General features: G+C 35.3%; 3 protein-coding genes across 4 annotated transcripts in view; all 3 read right to left on the bottom strand.

Moving 5' to 3' along the window:
• LOC135675522 (expansin-A2-like) overlaps window positions 1–686 on the bottom strand; it is a 1303-nt gene extending 617 nt beyond the window's left edge. Inside the window, exons 1-3 of the mRNA XM_065185745.1 lie at window positions 490–686; window positions 95–407; window positions 1–8 (exon numbers count right to left, since the gene is read on the bottom strand). The exon at window positions 1–8 is cut by the window's left edge and continues 617 nt beyond it. Coding sequence (XP_065041817.1) covers window positions 1–8; window positions 95–407; window positions 490–631 — 463 coding nt within the window. The 5' untranslated portion in view covers window positions 632–686. The remainder of the gene's footprint in view (window positions 9–94; window positions 408–489) is intronic.
• A 7662-nt stretch (window positions 687–8348) lies between these two features.
• LOC135677611 (vacuolar-sorting receptor 1-like) lies at window positions 8349–13557 on the bottom strand. Of its 2 annotated transcripts, none has more exons than XM_065189975.1 (10): window positions 13189–13557; window positions 12785–13103; window positions 11600–12292; window positions 11392–11480; window positions 11224–11293; window positions 11058–11141; window positions 10860–10936; window positions 10546–10627; window positions 9724–9827; window positions 8349–8609 (listed from the first exon to the last, which is right to left on the bottom strand). In XM_065189975.1, exons 2-10 carry the CDS (start codon window positions 13077–13079, stop codon window positions 8514–8516), a joined length of 1590 nt encoding a protein of 529 aa, XP_065046047.1. In that variant the 5' UTR covers window positions 13080–13103; window positions 13189–13557; the 3' UTR covers window positions 8349–8513. The 2 variants fall into 2 exon arrangements, with proteins under 2 accessions (XP_065046047.1, XP_065046046.1); XM_065189974.1 differs by having other exon boundaries at window positions 8350–8609; window positions 12785–13100.
• A 2040-nt stretch (window positions 13558–15597) lies between these two features.
• Window positions 15598–17851, bottom strand: LOC135677610 (transcription factor WRKY45-1-like). Its single transcript, XM_065189973.1, has 3 exons — window positions 17464–17851; window positions 16994–17098; window positions 15598–16180 (listed from the first exon to the last, which is right to left on the bottom strand). Exons 1-3 carry the CDS (start codon window positions 17739–17741, stop codon window positions 15715–15717), a joined length of 849 nt encoding a protein of 282 aa, XP_065046045.1. The 5' UTR covers window positions 17742–17851; the 3' UTR covers window positions 15598–15714.
• Window positions 17852–22965: the final 5114 nt, after the last annotated feature.

Genomic DNA, 22965 nt, shown 5'->3' with positions numbered 1-22965 from the left:
ACGCCACTCTGCGACACCCCCCACCATCAGAGACGTTGTGGCGGGAAGTTGGTGAATGGAGAGAGAGGGAGAGAGGGGTGGAGAGAGAGATTGCCTTCTGAAGGCCACTGGCACGATGCCGGCGCGGTACTGGGCGATCTGGAGGAAGGCGGGCTCGGCCATGTCGAAGTGCTGCAGCGGGGGGTTGCACCACCCGCCGTTGTCGTTGGGGAGCGCGTAGTTGGGCGGGCAGAAGTTGGTGGCGGTGACCACGATCGAGCCCGGGAGGCACCACTGCGGGTCGTCGGCGCACCGCAGCTCGTAGCAGGCGCCGCAGCTGGCCCCGTCACCGAACAGCGCCGTGCTGAGGGCGGCGGTGTTCGTCCCGTACCCTTGGCTGTAGAGGTCGCCGTACCCACACGCCCCCCCTACCATTTGAATCCATCAGCCAAGTGCTCGACAAAAAGCCGGCCGCAAGCAACCGTCATCGATTAGACTGCAGAGACTCACCCATGGTACCGGACGCGTCGCCGCCGCCGTAGAAGGTGGCGTGCCCGCTCTGCCAACCGGAGTCGTCGCCGGAGGTTCCTCGGAAGAACAGGGCGAAGGAGGAGAAGAGGAGCAATAGGGACAACTGTGGGAATGATGCCATCTGAGAAGTGACGACAAGTTGGTGCGCTGCAGGTGCTCGGTTAAATGTGAGGAGGAGGGGGGGTGGATTTATAGGAAGGAAGGTGAGGAGTCCGGGAGGTGTTCGATGAAATCTCCAGGCACGAAGGGACAAGTAATTGGCTGTTGCTTCGTCCGAGCAGTCCACACACAGGCTTTGATGTGGATGGGCAGTAAATGTACAAATCCGGCGCACATGCAGATGTTGCGGTGGGAGTACCAACGGTTGATGCCGCCCCACGGTCAGTCATGTCTCAACTTGCGCATGTTGTTATATTGACAATAACTGCTTGTTTCTTCTATTCTTTAGTTATTATTGTTATTAGTTATTCTATTAAAATTTATATGCTTACAAAAAGTAAAATCATATTTGGTCATTATGATAACAAAAACAATAAACATAGCCATTGGATTGGGTATTGAATAAAACAGAAGAAATTTTTAGGTCAATTCTGCCTTGATTTTGCAAATGGTGAAATGTTTACTTTGGAAAAGGGACGATGAAAATGTTGATGATAGATTTTCTTGTAATTTCATGCAACTTAACTGACTGGATTTGAGTCCAAAAATGTTATCTCCAATCTCTAAATTTTATCTGTTAAAATTTCATTCCTACAAGAGGTAGGATAAATATTTTTGTTTTCCTATTTATAAACTAAGGAATAAGTGATGTGGATAAATGATAAATTAAGAGAGCGAGGTGCTACTTATGGTTGGTTAATGGTAGTGGTAAATGCTTAATTGTGAGATGAATGAAAGCATTATGGTATATATATATATATATATATATATGTGGAGTTACTTGGAAAAAGATGAAAAAACTTTTATTGGTGAATAATTATGTTTGAGATTATTTGATGTGAAACAATCAATAACTCTTAATTTTAAAAACATTTTTTACAAAGTTTAATGATGATTAGATAATTATACAGTCACCTTATTGTATTATTGGTAAAGATAAATGCACTGGCTCCTATATCCATATGGTATGTCCCAAAAGCTCAATAATGATATATGGCTCTTGCCTTTACCATCATAAGTACTAGATTGGGCAACTCTGGTGCACAAGTACTAGTTTTTGTAAGAAGTACACTTGTTGTTTTTGAGCTCATCCATATAAGTCCTAGAGTCAATGAACTCGCTACTAGAATCAATGATGATGTACTTTCCCCTCAAAGGTTAAAAAAAATCATTATATATATATGCAACAATTTTTCAAGACAATCTGTCATATAGTTTATATATATCATTAAACTCTGATGAAAAGTAGTTATGTAGAAAAATATGTGCAGCACAAAATGTCCAATTAGGTAATGTGCAATCATCAAATAGTAGAAGATGGGGGCCTAGAAATATTTGGTACAGATATGTTTTCAAGAAACTATTTGTTCTCCTATTTGGTGTCCATTGCACATGGCTAGTGAGTGAGAATTGGAATTGACATGTTCCAATTGCCTTCTTTGTTCTTTCAATTGATGAAGTGGTTGAAACTCCTAATCTTCTTTTAATGTAGATTGCTGACTAGAATTGGTGTCACATGATGCTTGTAGTCATCCACAAGTCACTCCCTCCCCAAGAAAAGAAGCTCCACATCTTAGTCATTGCAACTTTAGGTCCAAGGTAAGGTAACTCATGGCATTAACCATTTGAATTGGAAAGAGAGAAAGTAAATTAAGGAAAAAGCCTCACACAAAATATTTCACACCAATCATAAAAATATTCCACATGTGGACTCTATAGGAGCATTAATTATATAAAATATTGATATTATCTACTCCAAACCAATATTAACATATTATATATATATATATATATATATATATGTATATATATATATATATGTATATATATATATATATATATGTATATATATATATATATGTATATATATATATATATATGTATATATATATATATAATCTAATATAAAAAAAAGATGAGATTGGACCCTACATCATTGGCCTACTTAATAGACTTTTGAAAAAACATTTTGTGTTCATAATTTGCTATTAACCAATAGAAACATGCAATCATTTTGATGAATAAGATATTATGAATCCTAAATGCTTATACTGGAAGACAAATTGAAGTCTCACAAAAGGTGAACAAGTTGGATCAAGTGACAAAATAATCTCAATTCATCTACTCATAATTAGCCAATTGAAGTGACCTTGAAATTGGTCAAATCATTCAAATGTTGAAGCTCCTACAGAATTTGATACCTTTTGTATTAAAACCCATCTTTATGTTCAATCAATCAAGCCTTAAGTTTCTCCATCCATGTCATTTTGATGTAAAGTGTCTCATTTGTGTGAATCACTTGATAGGGTTTAGTGTCCCCCAACTTGTGTACTATGATTAGTTAGCTAATAGTTATATTATTCGGGTAACTATTATACAAGTCGAATAGGAACTAGAACTTTAAGAACAAAGAATTTGAGGATTATTAGATTTGTTTTTGATGATTTTTAATGTTTAATTTTTGAGATTAGATGGATTAAGAGAAGGAAGAAGAGAAAAGAGAATGAAAAGGAAGATAAGACAAGGAAAGGAGGAGAAACATGAAATAGAAATAAAATATAATGTTACTTATCAAAATCGATCCGATCAGTAATTTAGTAAATCAAAACATGGTCAAATAAATAGTTATCAGTAATTCTGATAACTATTCAAGCACAAAAGAATATTCGACTTTGCTAGATTTATCAACGGTTGTTTTTTATACATTAATCCTAAAAAAAGTATATTATTTGAGATAAAATGGAAAATTGTTGTAGTTGATGTTCTTGAGGTCCATGCCCAAGCATGACCCACCACCATGTGAGGAGCACATGGCGTCCCGGGCATAGCGGCTAATCCCATGACATGACATGGACCCATCCATTATCCCTTTGGAGCCACTCCATTCATTATCCATGTCAAATGATGAGCGTATCTTGGAGCTCTGCCATGGCCATTACATATGACATTGACCAAGGCATATGACAATGGCAGATGCCTTGTCTACTTCTCAACTACAATAGGAAGAAACCTTCAAGTGATGGAACATGCTTCCTACTCCTCCGAGGAGAACATAGTATTATGGATGTGTTTTCCTTAGCTATATATAGCCTTATTTTTCTTCATTATGAGTTCATGGTAATAGTTGAAGAAATTGATCAATTTTAAGCTATATATTTTTGTAAAAAAATGTATACTCAGTGCATAAAGCTTTTGCCGTAACAAGTTCTGAAAAGGATTAATGAATGCAACATTACCTCTAAATATATGCAACATAATTATTTTCATGAGTTAAATCCTAGAAAGGCTATATATAATTATGCTACTATAAATTGTATATATTATTTTTCTTTTGATTGAACTATTTTTTAGGTCATTTTCTGACTATTTAATATTTATTTGGATTCTTGATTGAATTAAGTTATGATAGTTGGTCCCGTTTTCTTCTCTTTTCGTTCCGGATACATTTCATGATCGATAAATTTGTCATACAATTCTTCATATGTTATTAACGAGTCACGTGCCCGAACTATTATCGTCGATTTCTTATATTCGTCTTTTGGGCTATTGAGAGTATGAACAATGATTTCTTCGTTGCTCAATGATGACCTATTGAAGCCGAATCATCTATAATAACTTTTAGACTTTACATATAATCAGCAATAGTACTTTCCTCTTGTGTTGTTTTCATCAAAGACTTAGCATGCAAGTGCGACAATGATCGGTGAGGGTGATTTATAATGTGAACCATACTTCTCTACAATGTCACATAAAGAAATTAATGGTGTTATGGATCCAATGATTAATGTTTGAATGATTTATAGAATAAAACAATCTTGTCGTAACCATAACTTCTTATTATGATGAGTTCTCCTGGTATTTAGATATTTTTTGATGGACAACTAAGAGAATAATCAATGTAGAGATTGGTGAATTGTACTTGTTAAGATATATGGTTGTTATCTTTGGAGAGCTTGAAGAGGATTAAAGTTATTGCATTGATAGATATAAGTCTATAGGTTGAGATGAATGATTGTTAGGATCTAATTTGACAGAGATCAGATCCATGACACTACAAATCTCGAACGTGCATAAGAAAACAATCTTTTCATTCCTCTTCGGAGTACTCTTGATTGTGAGTGTTAATGGCACAGTTGAGAGGATGGTGAAAGGTAGTGGACTATTGTTAAGAGGTCGACCGTGGATCCAATATGCCAGTAAGTTCGACAATTGACAAGAAAGGGGCAAGGACATTGTTAAAGATGCTGGGTAGTAGGCGTTGGCATAAAAGTAGAGGGTACGCTCGTCAAGTAGAACTAAACAGCGATAGAGGCTTACCGGAGAAGTAGGTCGATCACTAGAGGAGATTGATTAAATCATCAAGGTGGAGTAGATCTACTACAAAGCATATCATGCTAGGTGATCAGAAAGGAAGAGTCATCAATCTTCATCTTCATTGCAATGCCAAAATCTTAAAGCGTAAAGCAAAAATCGAGGGCCGTAAAGTAGTAACAGGGATATGAAAGAAGAGAAAAACTTGCATGAAATAAGAGGACTCTAATACTACGAAGAATTTGAAGATTTATTACGAAAGGGATGATATCATTCAAGATAATATTTATTTAAATTTTATTCAAAATTCATATCCCATGGTCTTAGCATGTTTGATTCAAACATAAATTTTTTAACGTGATTTAAAAATTCAAATAACAACATAAGAAAAATATAAGATATAATTAAAACTAAGTTTCTCTTTTTAACTTTCTACCTCTTAAACTCTCTCTCGAATCGATCATAAAGGCGTATCCTACCTAATTTATTAAAGTTCTCGGTATTGAAACTCGATGTCGCCAAATAGTGCTCATCCAAGCCACAAATAATGCCTCTCGTATTGAAACCTATCCACATCATGTTGAGGTGTCCAACCACACAAACGAGAATGCTGCCACATGACATGTTAAGTTGCTTATCCATCCAAAAATGTCGGTTAACCCCAAGCGCATGGTGGCTTAGAAGACACAACAATTGCTAGTGTTAATGTCCATGTTAAGTCCCTTTCTATTGATGCATCTCATCTCCTCTCCTCTCTCCATGGATATCGTGACATTCCGGTTTAAAGTGGATGAGAATATTAATAGATTTATAACAGGTTTATAGATCTACTATTACCATGACTTTTAAGAGTTTAAATATTTTGAGTTAGTGGTTCAAGCTTAATAAATTAATCGATCGATTATCCTATGAAAATATATTTAATGGTATTAGAGTCTACTTACTTAGTAGGATTATCGACGATCATCAAAACTAGATGACAAATCAGAGCTATCATTAGATTGAGTCTCATGGAATCGGCTTAAATTAAATAGGTCAGACAATGTGCTCATAAAATATTTATTTTATGTAATGTCCGAAAGATGGGAGTAAAATTAAAAGAAAAAGAAAAAAGAATCAGCTCTCTTTGTTACCTTTCTCATTTAATTGGGATGAGAATCTACCCAAACACCCATGTCCCTCGGAAGGCATGCTCCGAAACTGTTTCTTGTGACATGACCCAGCAGCAGTACGTCCCATGCATGGCTTTGCCCTCCTGCCACTCGAATCACCCTCGAGACAGTGTGGTGTGACTCGTGATGCAGGTGGCTGTCACCCAAGTTGCTCTTCCATATTTCCATCTCACTCTGCTTGTTCACGTGGTTTCCATGTAGATTGAGAAGGACCTCGTTCCCAGTATGGCAGAAACCCTAGGCGATGAGGCAAGCAAGCTCAAACACTACTGTTCGATGGAACAAGGATGCATGCATGCAGTCGGTCATCATGATGGTAGTTGACACTGTGCTCGCTATTAAGTGGAAGGTGGTTTTGATCAATGTCTATTAAGTTGTTGGGAATGAGATCCTAATATATTTATAATCTTTAACTTAGTTGGGTTAGAACCAACTTTGATAATCTAATACAAAATTAAGTGAAATGTTTCACATGATTGATCGAAGACGATATGTTTGAGGTACTCAGATAAACTTGCTATCATTTCCATTAATTATGGTCAGCTGTTTAATTCGAATAGCATTCATTGCCATATTTTCCATTTGTTGATAAAAAAACTGAATTGAGGTACTTTTATCAGAAAATTATTCATGTTGTTAATGTGATATACCTCCTCATATCTTCTTTACGTAGTTATGTTCTTTAGAGACCAGTAAGATGAACTCTTAACAGTAGCTAATCTCTCTCTCCCACTCTCTCCACATCTCTTTCTAACCTTTGACGTACGTGGTTGCTTCTTATCCACGTTATTACCTGTCCACATTAATCATGTTCATGTGGTACTTTGACGTTGTTGCTTCCTATTTCCAGATCGTTACATGTCGATATATATTGATCGATCATGTTAATGTGGCACTTGGAGGTTTGTAATATGTAGGATATATGATTGAATCTATGAGAGACTACATAATAAATCTATATATCTACAAGTAGACATAACACGTTGATGTATTAATGCTTTCGACCAAGAAGACATGGCAGGTTTAGTGTGGTGGTGGAGTTAAGAGGCACATGAACGGAAAATGTCGCCAGGATTTAATTCCTTGGCTCTGCTTCTTCAATTCGAAAGCATGGGAGTAGGTTTGTGCATGTGAGTTTGCTCCCGTGATGGCTACTGACCAAGGAAGCAGAAGCACACATCCTCGGCGTGCTGTGCGCTTGGATTTATGTTCTTCTGGCAGGGGATAGCCTTCACCGTGGACTACGTACGAAGCCATCATTCATCGTCACAAACTGGAAGGTGACGACTACGACAAGTCCTGCTGATCGTTCTTTCCCGACTGGAGGACACCAACGTAACACAAAAATGATAAAATAGCCATTAAAATAGTTTTCAAAAATCATCCATGAATTCAAAGAATAATTTCTTTGTTGCAGTAAAAATATTAGGATCTTTTTTCTCTCCTTTCAAATGTAACCGTTATTATTAAATATCTTATTTAATAATAATGTAACTGTTATTCATAATTTATTATCATAATTTTTTCATTTATTATGGTTTAAATGATTTCAATTTTTTATTCATTATAAATGAAATCGTTATTATTAAATTAAATATTTAATATCATTAAAATTCTTCATTATGATTCAAACGTTACAAATTTGAATTAATTCTTGAACGTTATGAGTTGGTGATAATAAATGTTCTTGATGGGAGAACATCTATATAAACGAGGATTTTGGTTCCTGGACTCAACATTTCTTTGAAGTTAAAAGGATTTCATTCACCATCTAAAGCGAGAGTTCTGAGTCGAAAAATACCACAGTTCAAGAAGAAACCGCTGCATAAATTCTTAACAACAATGACCGATGGTATGCTATTTTGTTTCCGCATTAATTTTATTATATTTCTATTATAATGATTTAGAAACACAAGTTGTTATGAAAGAATACTAACATTTTCAACTTAGCTCTAAGAAAGACTGAGCTGGCAACACTTTAGCATGGACTTAATACAGACATTGCATTCGACCGGCGCACTACTTTGTGCAAGAGCTCGTTGTGCAGCCCACAATCTTCACTAGCACGGCTAACTCAGACAATTTTGCACACAATCCTATAACTCAAAGCCAGCTAGGAAAATAAATGGAGCTCAATCCCAAAAAACACAATAAATATATTTATACTAACTTGGCTCAAAAATCTGTCTTGAGACTCACATTATACATCACTTTTAATTCCGTAGCATATGTGCATGTTGTATTTATCATCTGAGTTTACATCACTGGTGCATTAGTAATCTTCAGATTTACAACAAAAATATTTGCTGCATTTTGCAGGTGAGTTTACATGAAAATAGAACTACATGCAGCAATTTCAACTCAGCTTTGGTCATTACGAATATGGCTCTGTGCTTCCGGGTTCTCCAGCGGCATGTACTGAGCCATGATAGCACGAATCTCCGAGTCCATGTAACTCTGCAGAAAAGAAATGTAAGGTTGATCAGATGCTGAAACCGAGCTATTCAGAGCATAACTAATGACCTATTGAGCTGCTGCTGCTGCTGCAGCACGATATAGCCAAAGCCACAAGTTGGCTAAGGCGAGAAACAGAAGGTAGAAGTCAGGATAAGCAAACAGTTTAGCTGTTAATGCAAGTGTTAAAGGATTCAAGACACCTCTATATAATTATTCTATAATCACATTTGAACATAATTTCTTGATTCCTTCTTTTCTCTTTTTTTTTTCTTCCTTCTCAACCAACCCAAATCAAGTTGATATCATGCCAAAACAACCACCACCATTTAAAGGTTCCCTGGCAATATTTATATTGTTAGAAAACAAATGATGATGATGATGATGATTGAGTGGCTTCTAGGTTACAAGGTTTCCTGGTAATATTTATATCAAGTAGACATCAATTCAACATAAAAGATTAAGATTCCAGGTTATTCATCAAACTTAGTATATGTAATATGATTCTCTCAATCCTTAGCGATATGAGTCTATCCTCTCAATTCATCTTTTTTCATCTCACATGAATATTTCTTCCCATATTCATGCATTGGTCCATTATCTTCTATCTGCTATGATGCGTTTCATCTTTCTTCGATTAAACTACACAAACTGCAACTTGACTCGATCCTTCTCTTTTTAATTTTTTTTTTCTCTTTTTGACTTGTTAAAATTAAATTTTGTCCATGACACCATATCAAAAATCTAGTAACGAAGAATCGAAGGCTAACTGGTCAGGGTCAATTCAGCTCATAAGCCTAAGCTACTAGGTTATGGATCAAATCTAATATATGCATCTAACTCTTTCAATCCTTAACAATATGAGACTATCTCTTAATTTATCTTTCTTTATATTTCTGACCTATATGCCTATACAAAGTATAACAATATTCAAATAATTCGAAGATATAGAAACATAAAAGATATTTCTAAATGAGGTGTAGTAGCATTGGAATAGCATATTCTAATTGATATGAGTAGATTCAGAATTTCACAGTGGCAAAGCTTGCATAGTGTCAAAACATCATTGACAAAACAAAGATATCTTGGGAAAAGCTAATAAGAGATCCAACTTTACCCGGAATCTGTACTTGTACAGACAATAAGCACCAACTCCAGCTATGGTTAGAATGAAGAAAACCGACAAAAAGCTCCATCCACCCTCCGTAGAAGGCTTCTTGGCTGGAAACATTCAGAAATAAATTAACAAACATTCTGAAACAAACAACTTCATAGGGTAGTAAAGAAAATATTCTTGCAATTTATAAAGGTTATTATTACAAAGTAACAAGCAGATGTATGTCTCCTACTATTTTATTGTGACTGATCCCTAAAAGATTATAGTGACCTGTCAACCTAAACCCCTAAGCCACTCAGCTATTTTCTTTTATAGGAACCTGACACTTGAATATTACAAGACACATAACACACATGCCACATTTTGTTTATCGAAATTGTTCTAGTCTTTTTGGTTCTCTATAAATACAAAGATTGTTCAGTGTTCAAAAAAAGAAATATCATGGAACTTTATAGTTAGAAAGGCACATTCACAAATCTAGAGTTTAACAGTGCTCCAAACACACACACATACATATATATATATATATATACATGTATGTATATGTATATACATACATGTATGTATATGTATATATGTGTGTATATATATATATATGTGTATATATATATATATGTGTATATATATATATATATATCTATGTATGTGTATATATATATATATATATATCTATGTATGTGTATATATATATGTATGTATGTATGTATGTATATATATATGAGATGTCCTACCTATATTCTATCCAAACTCTTTGGTGCAGTAAGCATTTGCACAAAGTGAACAGTAACTATATCTACCACTAAAATATTGTTGACAGTGTACCTTTACAATGAGTGTATCCATCACCAACAAACTTCACACCTTCGACAACAGGGCACTCACATAGTCTTCCACGAAAAGTATCCTGCATAAGTAATAGAACATCATAAGAAAAATATAGAACTGATAATCCACTTACTAGTCTCTATTGAGACATTCGGGTTGGTTTGTGCATTATTGCAAAAAGTGATAGGTTTCAAGTTCGAGTCTGTGTGAGCATCATGTATGTCATTTAATGTAATGAAAATATATTCTATTTTTTTCAAAATGAAAATCCACTTGCTACAGGTGTTGATTTGAGGTGCCAAAAGGAAGACCTTGCATGCAGTGATGTTAGAAGCCTTATCCTGCCAGCATCCACCATTGTTCTCTAGGCATTCATTTGTTTGTATGTCTGTATAGTCAAATGAATAAGAAAAAGAGTACCATCTCATTTTAATTCAGTTATCCTTTTGCAGAATGATAACACTAACAACTTGTAACAAGTAGCATACGAAACTCAAAAGTCATAATACCATCGCTTAAACAAACAGCTGGCTCGGTCGTCTCTTTGAAACCAGCACAGATTGCTTTAAGCACTGCAGTTCTGTCCAGATTACCTGACCAAAAAAAGCAGAGACAGAAAGCTCAATGAGATTCCAGGAAACAACATGATGTCACATGATTGCTCAAAACATTTACCTCTATACTGCCTATTGTTAATAAGAAGAGTTGGTAAAATAGTAACATCTCCACGGGAATCCTTTCCAATCTAAGTATAGAGACCAGATTAAGAGCAACAAAAGGTCATGCAACCTAAAAATAAATTGTATGAGAGAACATAATAATCCAACAAAAGCTGGCACTAACCTGTGCATCTTGCTCTGCTTTAAGCACAGGATTTTCTTCATCTGCATCAGGATCTCCCATACATTTGTTTATTTTCTTCAGATCAATGCCTGTTAAAAAATGCCATATATGAAGGAAAGAAACTAATCAACCATGCTTCCCTACTTCCCTCAACCAATTATGAGCCTCATCAAATGGAATAGACAATAAACAAACGGGTTAAGCTCACCAAGTGCTTTGATTACTTCTTCAGCACATCCTTTTGTGTATTTCTTTTCCTTCATAGGACAACGGATTGCAAAGTCAGTAACATAATCCCACCACAACCAAGGCTTCCCACTTTCATTGGCAACCTTAAACAAGCAGACTTGACGCAAGTTTTGCATCACAACATCTTTCCCAACATAACCTTTGCTGAAGTCCTGCTCAGGATCGGGTGCACAATATCTTCCATGGTTGATGCACTGGGATTCGCACCGCTTGCTAGAAAGAAAGATTTCAGCGCAATACCATATTATGTAATGTGGGGTAAACTGGGTATAACTTTTTTTCTCTAGTATCTGTGCTGCTCCTTTGAAGTTCTTAAAAAACTGTATTTGACTGTCACATTTAGGGCCACATTCATCATTACTGTTTGTCCAAAATTCATATTCCACACGGTTGTCAGGATGGGATAAAGACTCTTTCCAATCCAAATTGACACTAACCATATCACCATTCTCAATTGCTTTCTTCAAACGGTCTCCAAAGCTCTTGCTGATCAGTGCTGAAGGAATTGTGATGTTCTGTAGATAGTCTGCTTTGCTGTTCTCCTCCTCAGGTGTGTTCATTGTTATTAAAGGTTCTGCCACATTATCAGCAACAAGGACAGCAGCAGCTCCAGAATTCTGTGCATTCCATGCTTTTGTGATAAAGTAACAATCTGCTCACCACAATAACATAATTCAGTAGTAATTAGATAAGGACATGGTTTCATTAGACCTAAATTGCAGGTTTTCAGAAGGTGTAGTAATTGTAGCGACAACAAAGCAGAAATAGTTTCCTAAATAAGACAGAAATATACAAAGTAGAATTGCTTGTAGAAGAAATAAAACTTAGAGGAACAATTCATCAAACTGGCAATCATCATAAACCATCCTCAAAAGCCGTTTTAATTTCTCTTTTCAAAGAATATAAGAAAGATTGAAAATTACACATAATGACAACCGTATAATTTGGATTGTTGTTCAACAAGATCAGATAAAATTCATAAAATTAATAACAAAAATGAGGTTGCTTTTGTTGCATAGGTCTCAATGCAGAAACTTCAACATTACATACACGAAAAGTGTTGTCAATATATCTGATCAAAGTAAAGAACCTACATTAATCGAACACAACAATTTTCTAGTGTAGATTAGATTTAGAACCTCACCTCCCCTATCTACTAGAAGAAAGGTAGGGAAGCCTCCAGGTTTAGACTTATAAGAAATGTCGAAGTCTTTGAAGTTGTGGCAGGCCTTCCAGTTGACCTTCGGATACGCCACGATCCCCACCATCGTCCCGCCGTACTGAGGAACGCCGAAGTTCCCAATAGCGGACTCGTAGATTCCTTTCAGCGAATTCGGCGACGTCACCTTCAAGCTGTTCTTCTCTACCACGAACCTCCCCCAACAAGTACCGCAAAGAAAAAGAACCGGCACCAATAACCACAGCATCCTTCCCCCCATTCTTTCGCAAATCTAAGCAACCTACTATCGACATTACACTCAATTAACCGATCATAACAGAGAAAACCCTAGATTGTCAACAGAGTAGCAATAGGAACCGTAAACTTACCACAAAGACAAAAAATATTTGATTTTCAGCTCGAAAACTCCGTCAGTGAAGTAATTCAAGATCAGGGGAAAGATTATCTTCCGAGCTGATGCCTCCAAAACAGAGAGACGAATAGCTGAGCAACACCCACCCGAAAGGGCAAAGCGATCGAAGCACGCCTGAATCCTAATCCAACAAAGCGACTGCTGGGAGTGGGAGGAAGGGGATGCAGGGAGGGGGTATTGGGAAAGCTGAATAGGTTTTGAGAGAGAGGAGAGGCGAAGCAATGTGGTGGCCTTCCCAGCTTCGTCTACTGTGGAAGGAGTCGCGCGCACACTCTTCTTCTTCCCTGTAGTATAACCGACCGACTTCAGCCCAAACACCCTCCCTTCTCTCTCTCTCTCTCTCTCTCTCTCTCTCTCTCTCTCTATATATATATATATAGATATATATATAGATATATATATATATATATATGGAATTGTGTATTGGGAATAAGATAGTAAATTACTAAATAAAAAATATCGATTATGTTTTTTCCATATATATTCATTGACTTAATAGTCAAGATTAACTATGTTAACCAATAATTGGTTTGGATTAAAAAAATGACGGATTCTCGAAAAAAAATTAATATTTACTTTTTTCAAATAGTGTCTCATTTTTATATTTATTTTTTGAATGCCTCTACTTTTCAAAATCACAAAATTATCATTCTTTAGTTTTTCCTCCCCTCTCTCCTTACCGTGGCGGATTCTCCTTTCTCTTTTAGTTTCTTAAAAATAATTTTATATTCTTTAAAAATTATAAATTAAAAAATATATAATGAAATTTATTTAAGTAATATTTATCTAAATTTTAATATATAAAATAAATTGCAAATTATGCTAAAATTATAATAACTAAAAATATTCTGTGATATTGTTTTAAAATATAGTGCCTAAAATTTATGTATAGTAATTTTTGAAGATAGGAAGGATAAAATTAGAAGGTTGAAAGAAAAGAACTATTGAGAGAACTAAAATAGGGATGGTCTTAGAGAAAAAAAGAAAAGAAAATCAAGATCATTGTTTTTTGAAATTCACATTTAATAATAATAATAAATAAAATCTATTTTTTGTAATTTTATATAATTTACTTTAATTAAAAATTTTAAATAATATCAATGTATATATGTGTGTGTATTTATTTATTATGTATTCATCGTTAGGGGTCCATACTGATCGAAATATGATCAATACCAACACAATTTAGGAAAGTCTAATCTCGATGATCAAATCAATCATTGGCAATTTTTTCACTTTAAATCCCCCTCCCTCCCTCCTCTCACTGCCTCCCATTCACCCTCTCATTCTTAACCTAAAAGTCCTATTCTTTTATATCTCATATACATCTGTTCTTAATTAAATATAATTAAATTAGGATAACATCATATTGAAAATTATTTAAAATTATATAAGTATGTGTTTAATAGACTTTCGAATGCGATATACAAAAAATATGAGATAATTAATATTAGTGATATAAAGAGAGATAGAAGATATCTTTAAAAAAATAATTAAAATTATAAATAAAAATTTAAGTATTCTGGACTATTAAACACATGGCTTTTACATATGGTAGCAAAAGATCTATATAGCTAATTATAAATAATTAGAACTTATGATTTTATTGCTGTTATTATTATTATTAATATATAGCGATGTACTTTCGTAGGGACCAATTCTTACTAGCTGACCAATGGGTATATATATATGTATATATATAAATATGTATATACATACATGTATATATACATATATATATACATATATACATACATATATACATACATATATATATACATATATATATACATATATACATATATATACATATATATATGTATATATATATATATATGTATGTATATGTATGTATATATATATATATGTATGTATATATATGTATATATATATATATGTATGTATATATATACATATATATACATACATATATATATATACATATATATACATACATATATATATATATATATATATATATATACATACATATATATATCCCCAATTTAATGTCCAAATGTCGGGTTGAGCTATCTACCACCCATATTAGAGGAGAAGTGCTAAGAAGATAAATAGATATAGATTATATCTTATCTATTAGTCTAAGCTTTTAGATTCTAGGTATCATTTAACCTTGCAACTCTTGTGACATTACAGCCACCATTATAAGCCATCCTCATTGATTAGATATTACTAAGAATACATAGATTCATACTGTACATAAGCTATCTGATAAGATCTCAGAATTAATTTACTTTCCCTCCCTAACTACTCATCATGGTGACAGTGGCTTAAACTCCATCTCCAAGCTACAGTACTACTCTGACACAGCTTGCATGAGCTTCGCCATTGGAGGAGACGAATCTTCGAACACTGACAGCTCCCATCCTCAGTGATTGGAAATCATGAAGAATACAAAGATTCACTGTACATAAGCATGGTCGAAATCTGATAAGATACAAGAATTCTGCTACTCTTCTCCCTAACAGTTGTACCCATCATGGCTCAGTTCAAACATGTCTTCCAGCTTGAATTCGGAAGGATCGAACTCCATCTCCAAGCTACAGTACTGCTCCGAAACAGCTTCCATGAGCTGCGCCATTGGAGGAGACGAGCCTTCAAGCGCTGACAGCGCCGGTAGCTTGAGAAGCTGCGAGGAGGAAGGAGTGCTCGGTGAGTGGTTGCTTATCACTTCCTCCTCGCACTCCTGCTTCGGATTCCCAAGGGCGGACGAGGGAGGAGTCGCCCGGCGATCGTTGGCGGCGGCGGTGTTCGATCCGGAAGTGATGTCGTGATGTGTGGGTTGATCGCGCGGCGTGGTGGCGTCGGTGCATGTGTGATCTCCCATGTAGGTGATGGCGAAGGTGGAGTCGTCCAGCTCGGTCCGCTGCACTTGCCTTGTGGCCTGGCAGCCTTGGCCATGCTTGTGGATGCATCTGTAGTAGCTTCTGCATGAAACCATCGGATGCAAGTGTTCGTCAAGTATTGAGCAGTTCTCTCCTCACTCAGCTTCATCACTTGATAATCGATGTTGGTGTTAAAGCTTAAAAACATTTATCATGATATTAAATTTGAATATTGCGTTTGTCATAGATTTGAATTTAAAATAAAAAAAAAATATTTATGTAATATTCATTCTTCATTTGGGTTTGTACTGTGTTTCGCATGTAAACAAGACTAAATCGACTTGCATGGGTCTACTTATGTAACATTGTTCTTCATTTGGGCTTGCATCAGATTTCACATGTCAAGCCTAAAGCGATTTGCGTAGGTCGGAGGATTTGTAGTAACCTAATGGAATGATTTATCAATTGGTGGTGGATAAGTTGTTCTTTTAAATTCTCCAATGTCTAAAATTGAATTACCATATTATAATTCTAACTCTTTATCTGTGAAAATATTAATAAAAATATTATAAATATAACGATGATTACAATATAAATAAATAATAATTATATGATATTAAAAATAGAAGTTTTTAAATGAATTTAGACATTCCTTAAGGAAGTCATCTAAGATATAATCGATTTTCGACTCCACTACATGCATAAGGTCATGAAGAATGGGAAAAATATTCTGACACCAACGATATAAAAGAATCAGAGGAAAAAAAAATCATTAGAAAGACGAAGAATCATCATAAGATCAAAACAATCTTCGAGGTCTAAAATTGAAAACCAAGATAATATTCCTATCTCTCTATCTATGTTCTTTAGCTGAACATACTGGAAGATGAGAGAAAGGGAAAAGAGATTAAAGACCTTGGATGCTTGGCACCATATATATTCTTCTGTCCATACTTTCTCCATGTAAAGCCATCCTCAATGGTCTTCAAGAATGTCGTTCTACATGTATTTGGATGTTGTCTGCAAGCCAAACACAAGCATCTTATTAACCCTAACAAGTGAGAAGAAAGAATTCCAAATGCTAATAACTAGTCTAGGAATCATCATCATATATATGTAACCTCCTATTTAATTCAAGACAATCTTATAATCTCTCCTAGTTAATATAAACTATATATTTTAGCTGTTAGATCAAAAAGCTTATTTTTCTTCTTTTTGTCAGCTTTGAAAATATTGAGTTAGGTAGGAGAATCATTTTACTATGCATGACATCGACATCAAAATTGTCACAAGAAGAACACTTGAAAACCACAATCACTGTATTCCCTTCAAGCCAACGACAAGCATGTGAAGCCTTATTTATTATAGTTGATGAGGATGTATACCTTCCTCTGCAACTAACTCTCCGAGGAGACTGCATCTTCCTCCTCACGCCACCATTAGAAGAAGGGGGGTTTGCCTCAGCTGAACTTCCCAGGTCCAGTAGAGACAGTGCCTTGGAGAAGGAGCTCAAGACCTCGATGAGCAAGTCGGCGGCCGGGCCGGATGGGTACTCCGGTGGCAGCATGTCTTTCAGCATGGATTGCAGGCGAGTTACCTGCTCCTGCCCCCTTATCAGCTCTTCCATGGCCGCCTTCATGTTTCCTTGCTCATGCCAGTTCATTCTTTCTTCTCCTCTATACGTTAAGCTGATTTCCTTCTTCCTCTTAGGGCGATTTCAGCATGGAGAGAGAGAGAGAGAGAGAGAGAGAGAGAGAGAGTGTGTGTGAGAGATGTGTCTGAGGGCAAAGGGGAATGTGATGGAAGAAATAGAGAGGTAAAGGGATTAGGGAAGGAGCGTGGAAAGGGGCCATGCAACAAGACAAAAGTGGATACGTGGTCAACGTGACGCACGTTGCTGATTTCATATATACGTATGAATATATTAGCTCATGCAACGTGAGATTGTCGTCCGGATCTCTTCACTCTCATGGAGCACAATATTTGATCGTACTTAAAATTTTATTTATTTATTATCAAAAAATCATAAACGATAAATGATGGATATGAGATTCGATCTTGGAACTTTATTATCAATAGTCAAGGTTTTATAAATCAAGCTAAATGACATAATTTATTGAATAATAATTTAAATCTTAAATTTAGTGTATCACCATAAGTAATATATTTTGATTATAAAATATATCAGATGATATTTTAGACACTTAATCTTTAGTAAGTAAATCTAATATACGTAAAACTAAATCTGATACACCAGCATAAGACTAATATTCTACATGTAAAACTCGAGATTTCAAACTCTCAACTTTTAATAATTGTGTATGATACACTATCCTGTTACCAATATATTAAACATAAAATTTATCTAATGGGTTACAAATCCTCAATTGTTAGTAAGTCAAATTTATTAAATGATATTTTGGATCCTCAATTTTTATTAAGAAGATTTGAGACATCACTGTTATATTAATATATTAGGTGTAAAATTTATTAGCTGAGATTTCAAAACTTTAATTTATCGAATGAAGTATTAAACTATTATGATTACCAAATCTAGTATCTTCATCATACCGATGTTCTATAAAATTTTATTAAATCTCTCTCTCTCTCTCTCTCTCCATTTAGTAGATGAAGTCACAAATCATGTTCATGTTTGGATCATATTGACACCTTATATTTTTTATGCATCTAAGTTCCTAATTGTCCATATGGCTATTGTTAGTCCCAATCGAAGGTTTTCTTTCACAACACTATCAAGTCCTAATTGTCGGTATGGCTAGTTGCTTCACAACACATGCCAATCAATTGTTCTACAGTAAATAATAGTCTTTTATTACTGTTTATCTACTAAATGCACTATGATCGAAGACAATGTTGTGATGTGAACATGGACGTGAAAGGCTCTCATTTTCGAAGAATATCACTGCTCCACAAGAACTCTCTAACACCTAAGTTAATCTAACTTTGATATTAAATGATACAACAAAGAGAGTAAAGAGAGAATAGCTTAGTTAGGAAAATATTCGTCAAATCGAATATTTATTTGTCATTTTGATCACCAACATCTACTTGTCAAGTCTTTATAGGGTGGCCAATATTTCTGTATCAATATATGTATGCTAGGTCTCAATATTTTAAAGGATATAATATATATATCTCCCCTCCCCAGTTGTATTATTTATAAAGTTGATAAAAGTTGTCCTTTTTTCCTCCTTTTTCTTTGGTCCATTGGCGTGACATAAATTGTCAAAGAAGATGACATAATAGTCCTTTATGCATTGACAGGTCCAGGATTACAAGCTTTACATCAATTCCTGCTTAGATTGCTGTGAACTGTCCTTGGTCTTTTGTGGAAGCTATTGTCGTCGACAATCCATACTATTAACAATCTTTAAATGTGGAAGATGTCATCTGTTGGTACTGTTTAAGGCAAAGTAGAGAGGCTGCGAGAAAGTATAATAAAGGAAGAAGGAAAGAAAAGAAGAAGGGTGACAAGAAAAAGAAGAAAAAGGTAAGAAAGAGACAGTCTCTCCACCCCCATAAGATTCCATCAAATTATACGAACAGATGAACAAGACAAACTTAATTTTCAGTCACATTCATAAGTTTATAATTTGACGGGCGGACGTGGATGATCAAGTACCAAACAGTGAAGAAACGAAAGAAAGAGGAGAGTGTCCACCCCCATTGAGATTCCTATCAATTTTTATGGACAGGTGAAGATGAAAAAGACAAACTTATTTATTTAGTAAAGTTCATAAATTTAAAATTAGAATGTTACATTTTGATTGATATTTATCCATCTGATCAAGTAGTAGTACCACATAGGGAAGAAAAGAAAGAAAGATATGAGTGAGTGTCCACCCTTATCAAGAATTCCATCAAACTTTCTTTATGCATGTATGAAAAAGGACATTTTTGTTTTTTTTTAAATATTTTTTGCAAATTTATAATTATACTGATAGATGTTTATCCATCTGATCAAGTACCAAACAGTGAAAAAAAAAGAAAAAAGAGAAAGAGACGATTTTGTCGACGGATGAAAATGACAAACCTTTTTTTTTTTTTTTATAATGTTCACAAATTTTTAATCAGGGTATGTCCTAATCTATATTATCAATATTTATCAAAGGGTGAAAAAAGAAAGAATGTCGATCGTATCTTTTCATAAATATACATATGCCGATCGATATTTATTGATCTGATCAAGTATCACTATTTCATCAAATTTTATGAAGAGATGATAGCAAAAAAAACTTAATTTTGTTAAAGTAATTCTTATAAATTTAAAATCAAATTTGTACATTATCATGTACTTAATTGGGATTACGTAGGCCTCGTTTAGTCTACAAAGGACCGACACGAAGAAGAAAATACTAGAAAGATGAACACATGAGTAATATGTTATTGTCAAGAGACAAGTATGGATTACAGCGTGCTAATTGATAATTATTAGACCGATATCGATGCACATATAATTCATTATTAAAAAAAAAAAATGTTCATTACATTCGATTCAATGATGTATATGTCGCTCACTCGTGAATTTGAACATGAGATAATTATCATTCATTTATGCAATAGAGATAATTAATTATATCAAACAATAGAAATTAAAATACCATTTCAGTGCATCAGTGCTGTAGTGATTGAATCGTTTTCATTCAACGCTGTTCACAGACAGTCCATATGTCTTGTTTATTGTAGAGAGTGAACCCTACCGTCACCAATGGTTAAAGCAATGCTTTGTCTTCTTCCAAAAATATCAACTGGTCCTCGACATGAAGTGCTCCACGAAAGCAGTCCCAAAGCTCTCATGCGTTTGTGTGTGTCTCTTTCGGGACCAGGACTTCGCTTTTTCTTTATGCAACACGACTGGGCACCAGACGACGTTGCCGCAGCATCCAGTTTGGGCAGTGTCGAGCTCTGCCTTTCCCGCCACCAGCGGAGAAGAAACATGAGCTTTCTCGCCTACAGTTGGCGTGCATAAAGCCACAAGTAACTCAATGAGAGAGAGAGAGAGAGAGAGAGAGAGAGAGAGAGAGAGAGGAGACACAAAGGAGTGACTCGGGTGGCGCCACTTTTCTCTTTCTTTTCTCATATTTGAATCCTTTATGTCTGTGTTGGGGTCCACATCTATCATGGAGCGCATCCTAACCCCTTAATTTTTTTTCTTTTGCTAAATAAAAGTAGATATATATTAAAATGCCATTTAATGTTTGATTAAAACAAATATAGTGTTGAATAATAAAATAGTCATTGATGAGGGAAGAACGTTCAACACGAGCCACGTGCTGACGTATGTCCCACTGACTCACGTCGCCATCACTATGTCGTCGTGGTTCCTCGGGATAGGAAGGGACATCAAAGTGAGGCCCAAATCATAGCAGCTCTTTCAAGCACTAGGAAAAAGATTACTCATCACTTTTCTACGTCGGGTCCGGTGCCTCGTTCATACGGAGCATTATGAGGAGACATCTCCTGTTGTTGTATTACCTGATGGCAGTCTTTCTCTCACCTTCATCCCTAAGGTTGGTTTGTTTATTTCCGTTGACCTTCTCCTCCATCCTCGACGAAAGATTTCTCCTCCAAACTAGAATGACCCGAAAAGCCATGAAAGAGGGCCTAAGGTCTCCTTCTATTCCTTCCAAGGGGGAACCTCTCCCAAAGAAGAGGACAAATTTGAGGGGGAAGCACTCTCTCTTCTTTAGCCTAATCTCATTAGTTTCGTGCCACAACGTGATACCCTCTGAGTTGAGATAGGTTGTGATCAAACCTCAAAGCTTTGATCTGAGGACCCAAGCATGTGAGCAAGATGACATCGTCTTCTCTCGCTCATATTGAGAAAGACACGAACGAAACTCCTTGATTTGTAGACGACATATAACTGCAGGTTCTTTTGAGGATTGTTTGCATGCTCAGTGTTCTCCCTAACCGTCTATCTTCATTCCATGGTTGACCTCAAAGGACCACTTGCACTAAAGAGTGTCATTTTACCTAGAAATTACCTACTTGAACTGAACAAGAGTGTGGTTAAATACTATCCACATTTGCATCAACACACCAAGGAGGGCAACATCATCACGTCCACAAGAAGCTTATGGCATTTTGAACACCATGGTTGTTTAGACCAACCACTTGATCCCAAGAACTCATCAGACTAATGATCAAAATGTGTTTTCTCTTTCTCAACTTTGGTTACCAAATCTATCAAGTGCTGTGCCATACGTTTGTTTTACTGAAAGCTGAAAGAACCATAAACTGTTTGAAACTAAAAGACAAACATAGATATGAGAGAGAGAGAGAGAGAGAGAGAGAGAGAGAGAGAGAGAGAGAGAGAGAGAGAGAGAGAACAATAAGCAGATTACTTTAGTGATGTAGTGTCAGCTACAACTTATGGTTGACATGGCTTAGGAAGAGAATTTTAGAATTTTAAATATGATGGAGTTGAGAGCCTTAAAATCGCCATCCTTTAAAATACTTTAGGAAGATTATTATTGATCAATTTTGTATAAAGATACCATATGTTTGATCGTGTGATAAATGAGAGTTTTGGTATAATATGTTACACTAATATATTGTATATCTGATCTCTACTTATTGTGAATGGTATTTCCTATAATAAAGAGCAAATTTGGTGCACCAATATGAGATTTAGAAGGGTCAGCATATAGAGAGAGATCATTTTTGACACTCAGAACTTTGATCTCCCAGTTAGTAAGAAAACAATATTGCAAGACTCATCCTTATATTATTTCATACAATAAGAAATAGATATTTATGGATCACTCCCTCAACTATCCTGCAAAGAGAGTATCTCTTAGTAAAAATTGATTATTTACAAAATCAAATGAGGTCAAACCTATACCATCACTAAACATTCATTC

This window comes from Musa acuminata, chromosome BXJ1-6 (assembly GCF_036884655.1).
Source record: "Musa acuminata AAA Group cultivar baxijiao chromosome BXJ1-6, Cavendish_Baxijiao_AAA, whole genome shotgun sequence".
Lineage (NCBI taxonomy): Eukaryota > Viridiplantae > Streptophyta > Magnoliopsida > Zingiberales > Musaceae > Musa > Musa acuminata.
The sequence above is the reverse complement of the archived record's forward strand: the minus strand, read 5'-3'. Positions and strand labels throughout refer to the sequence as shown.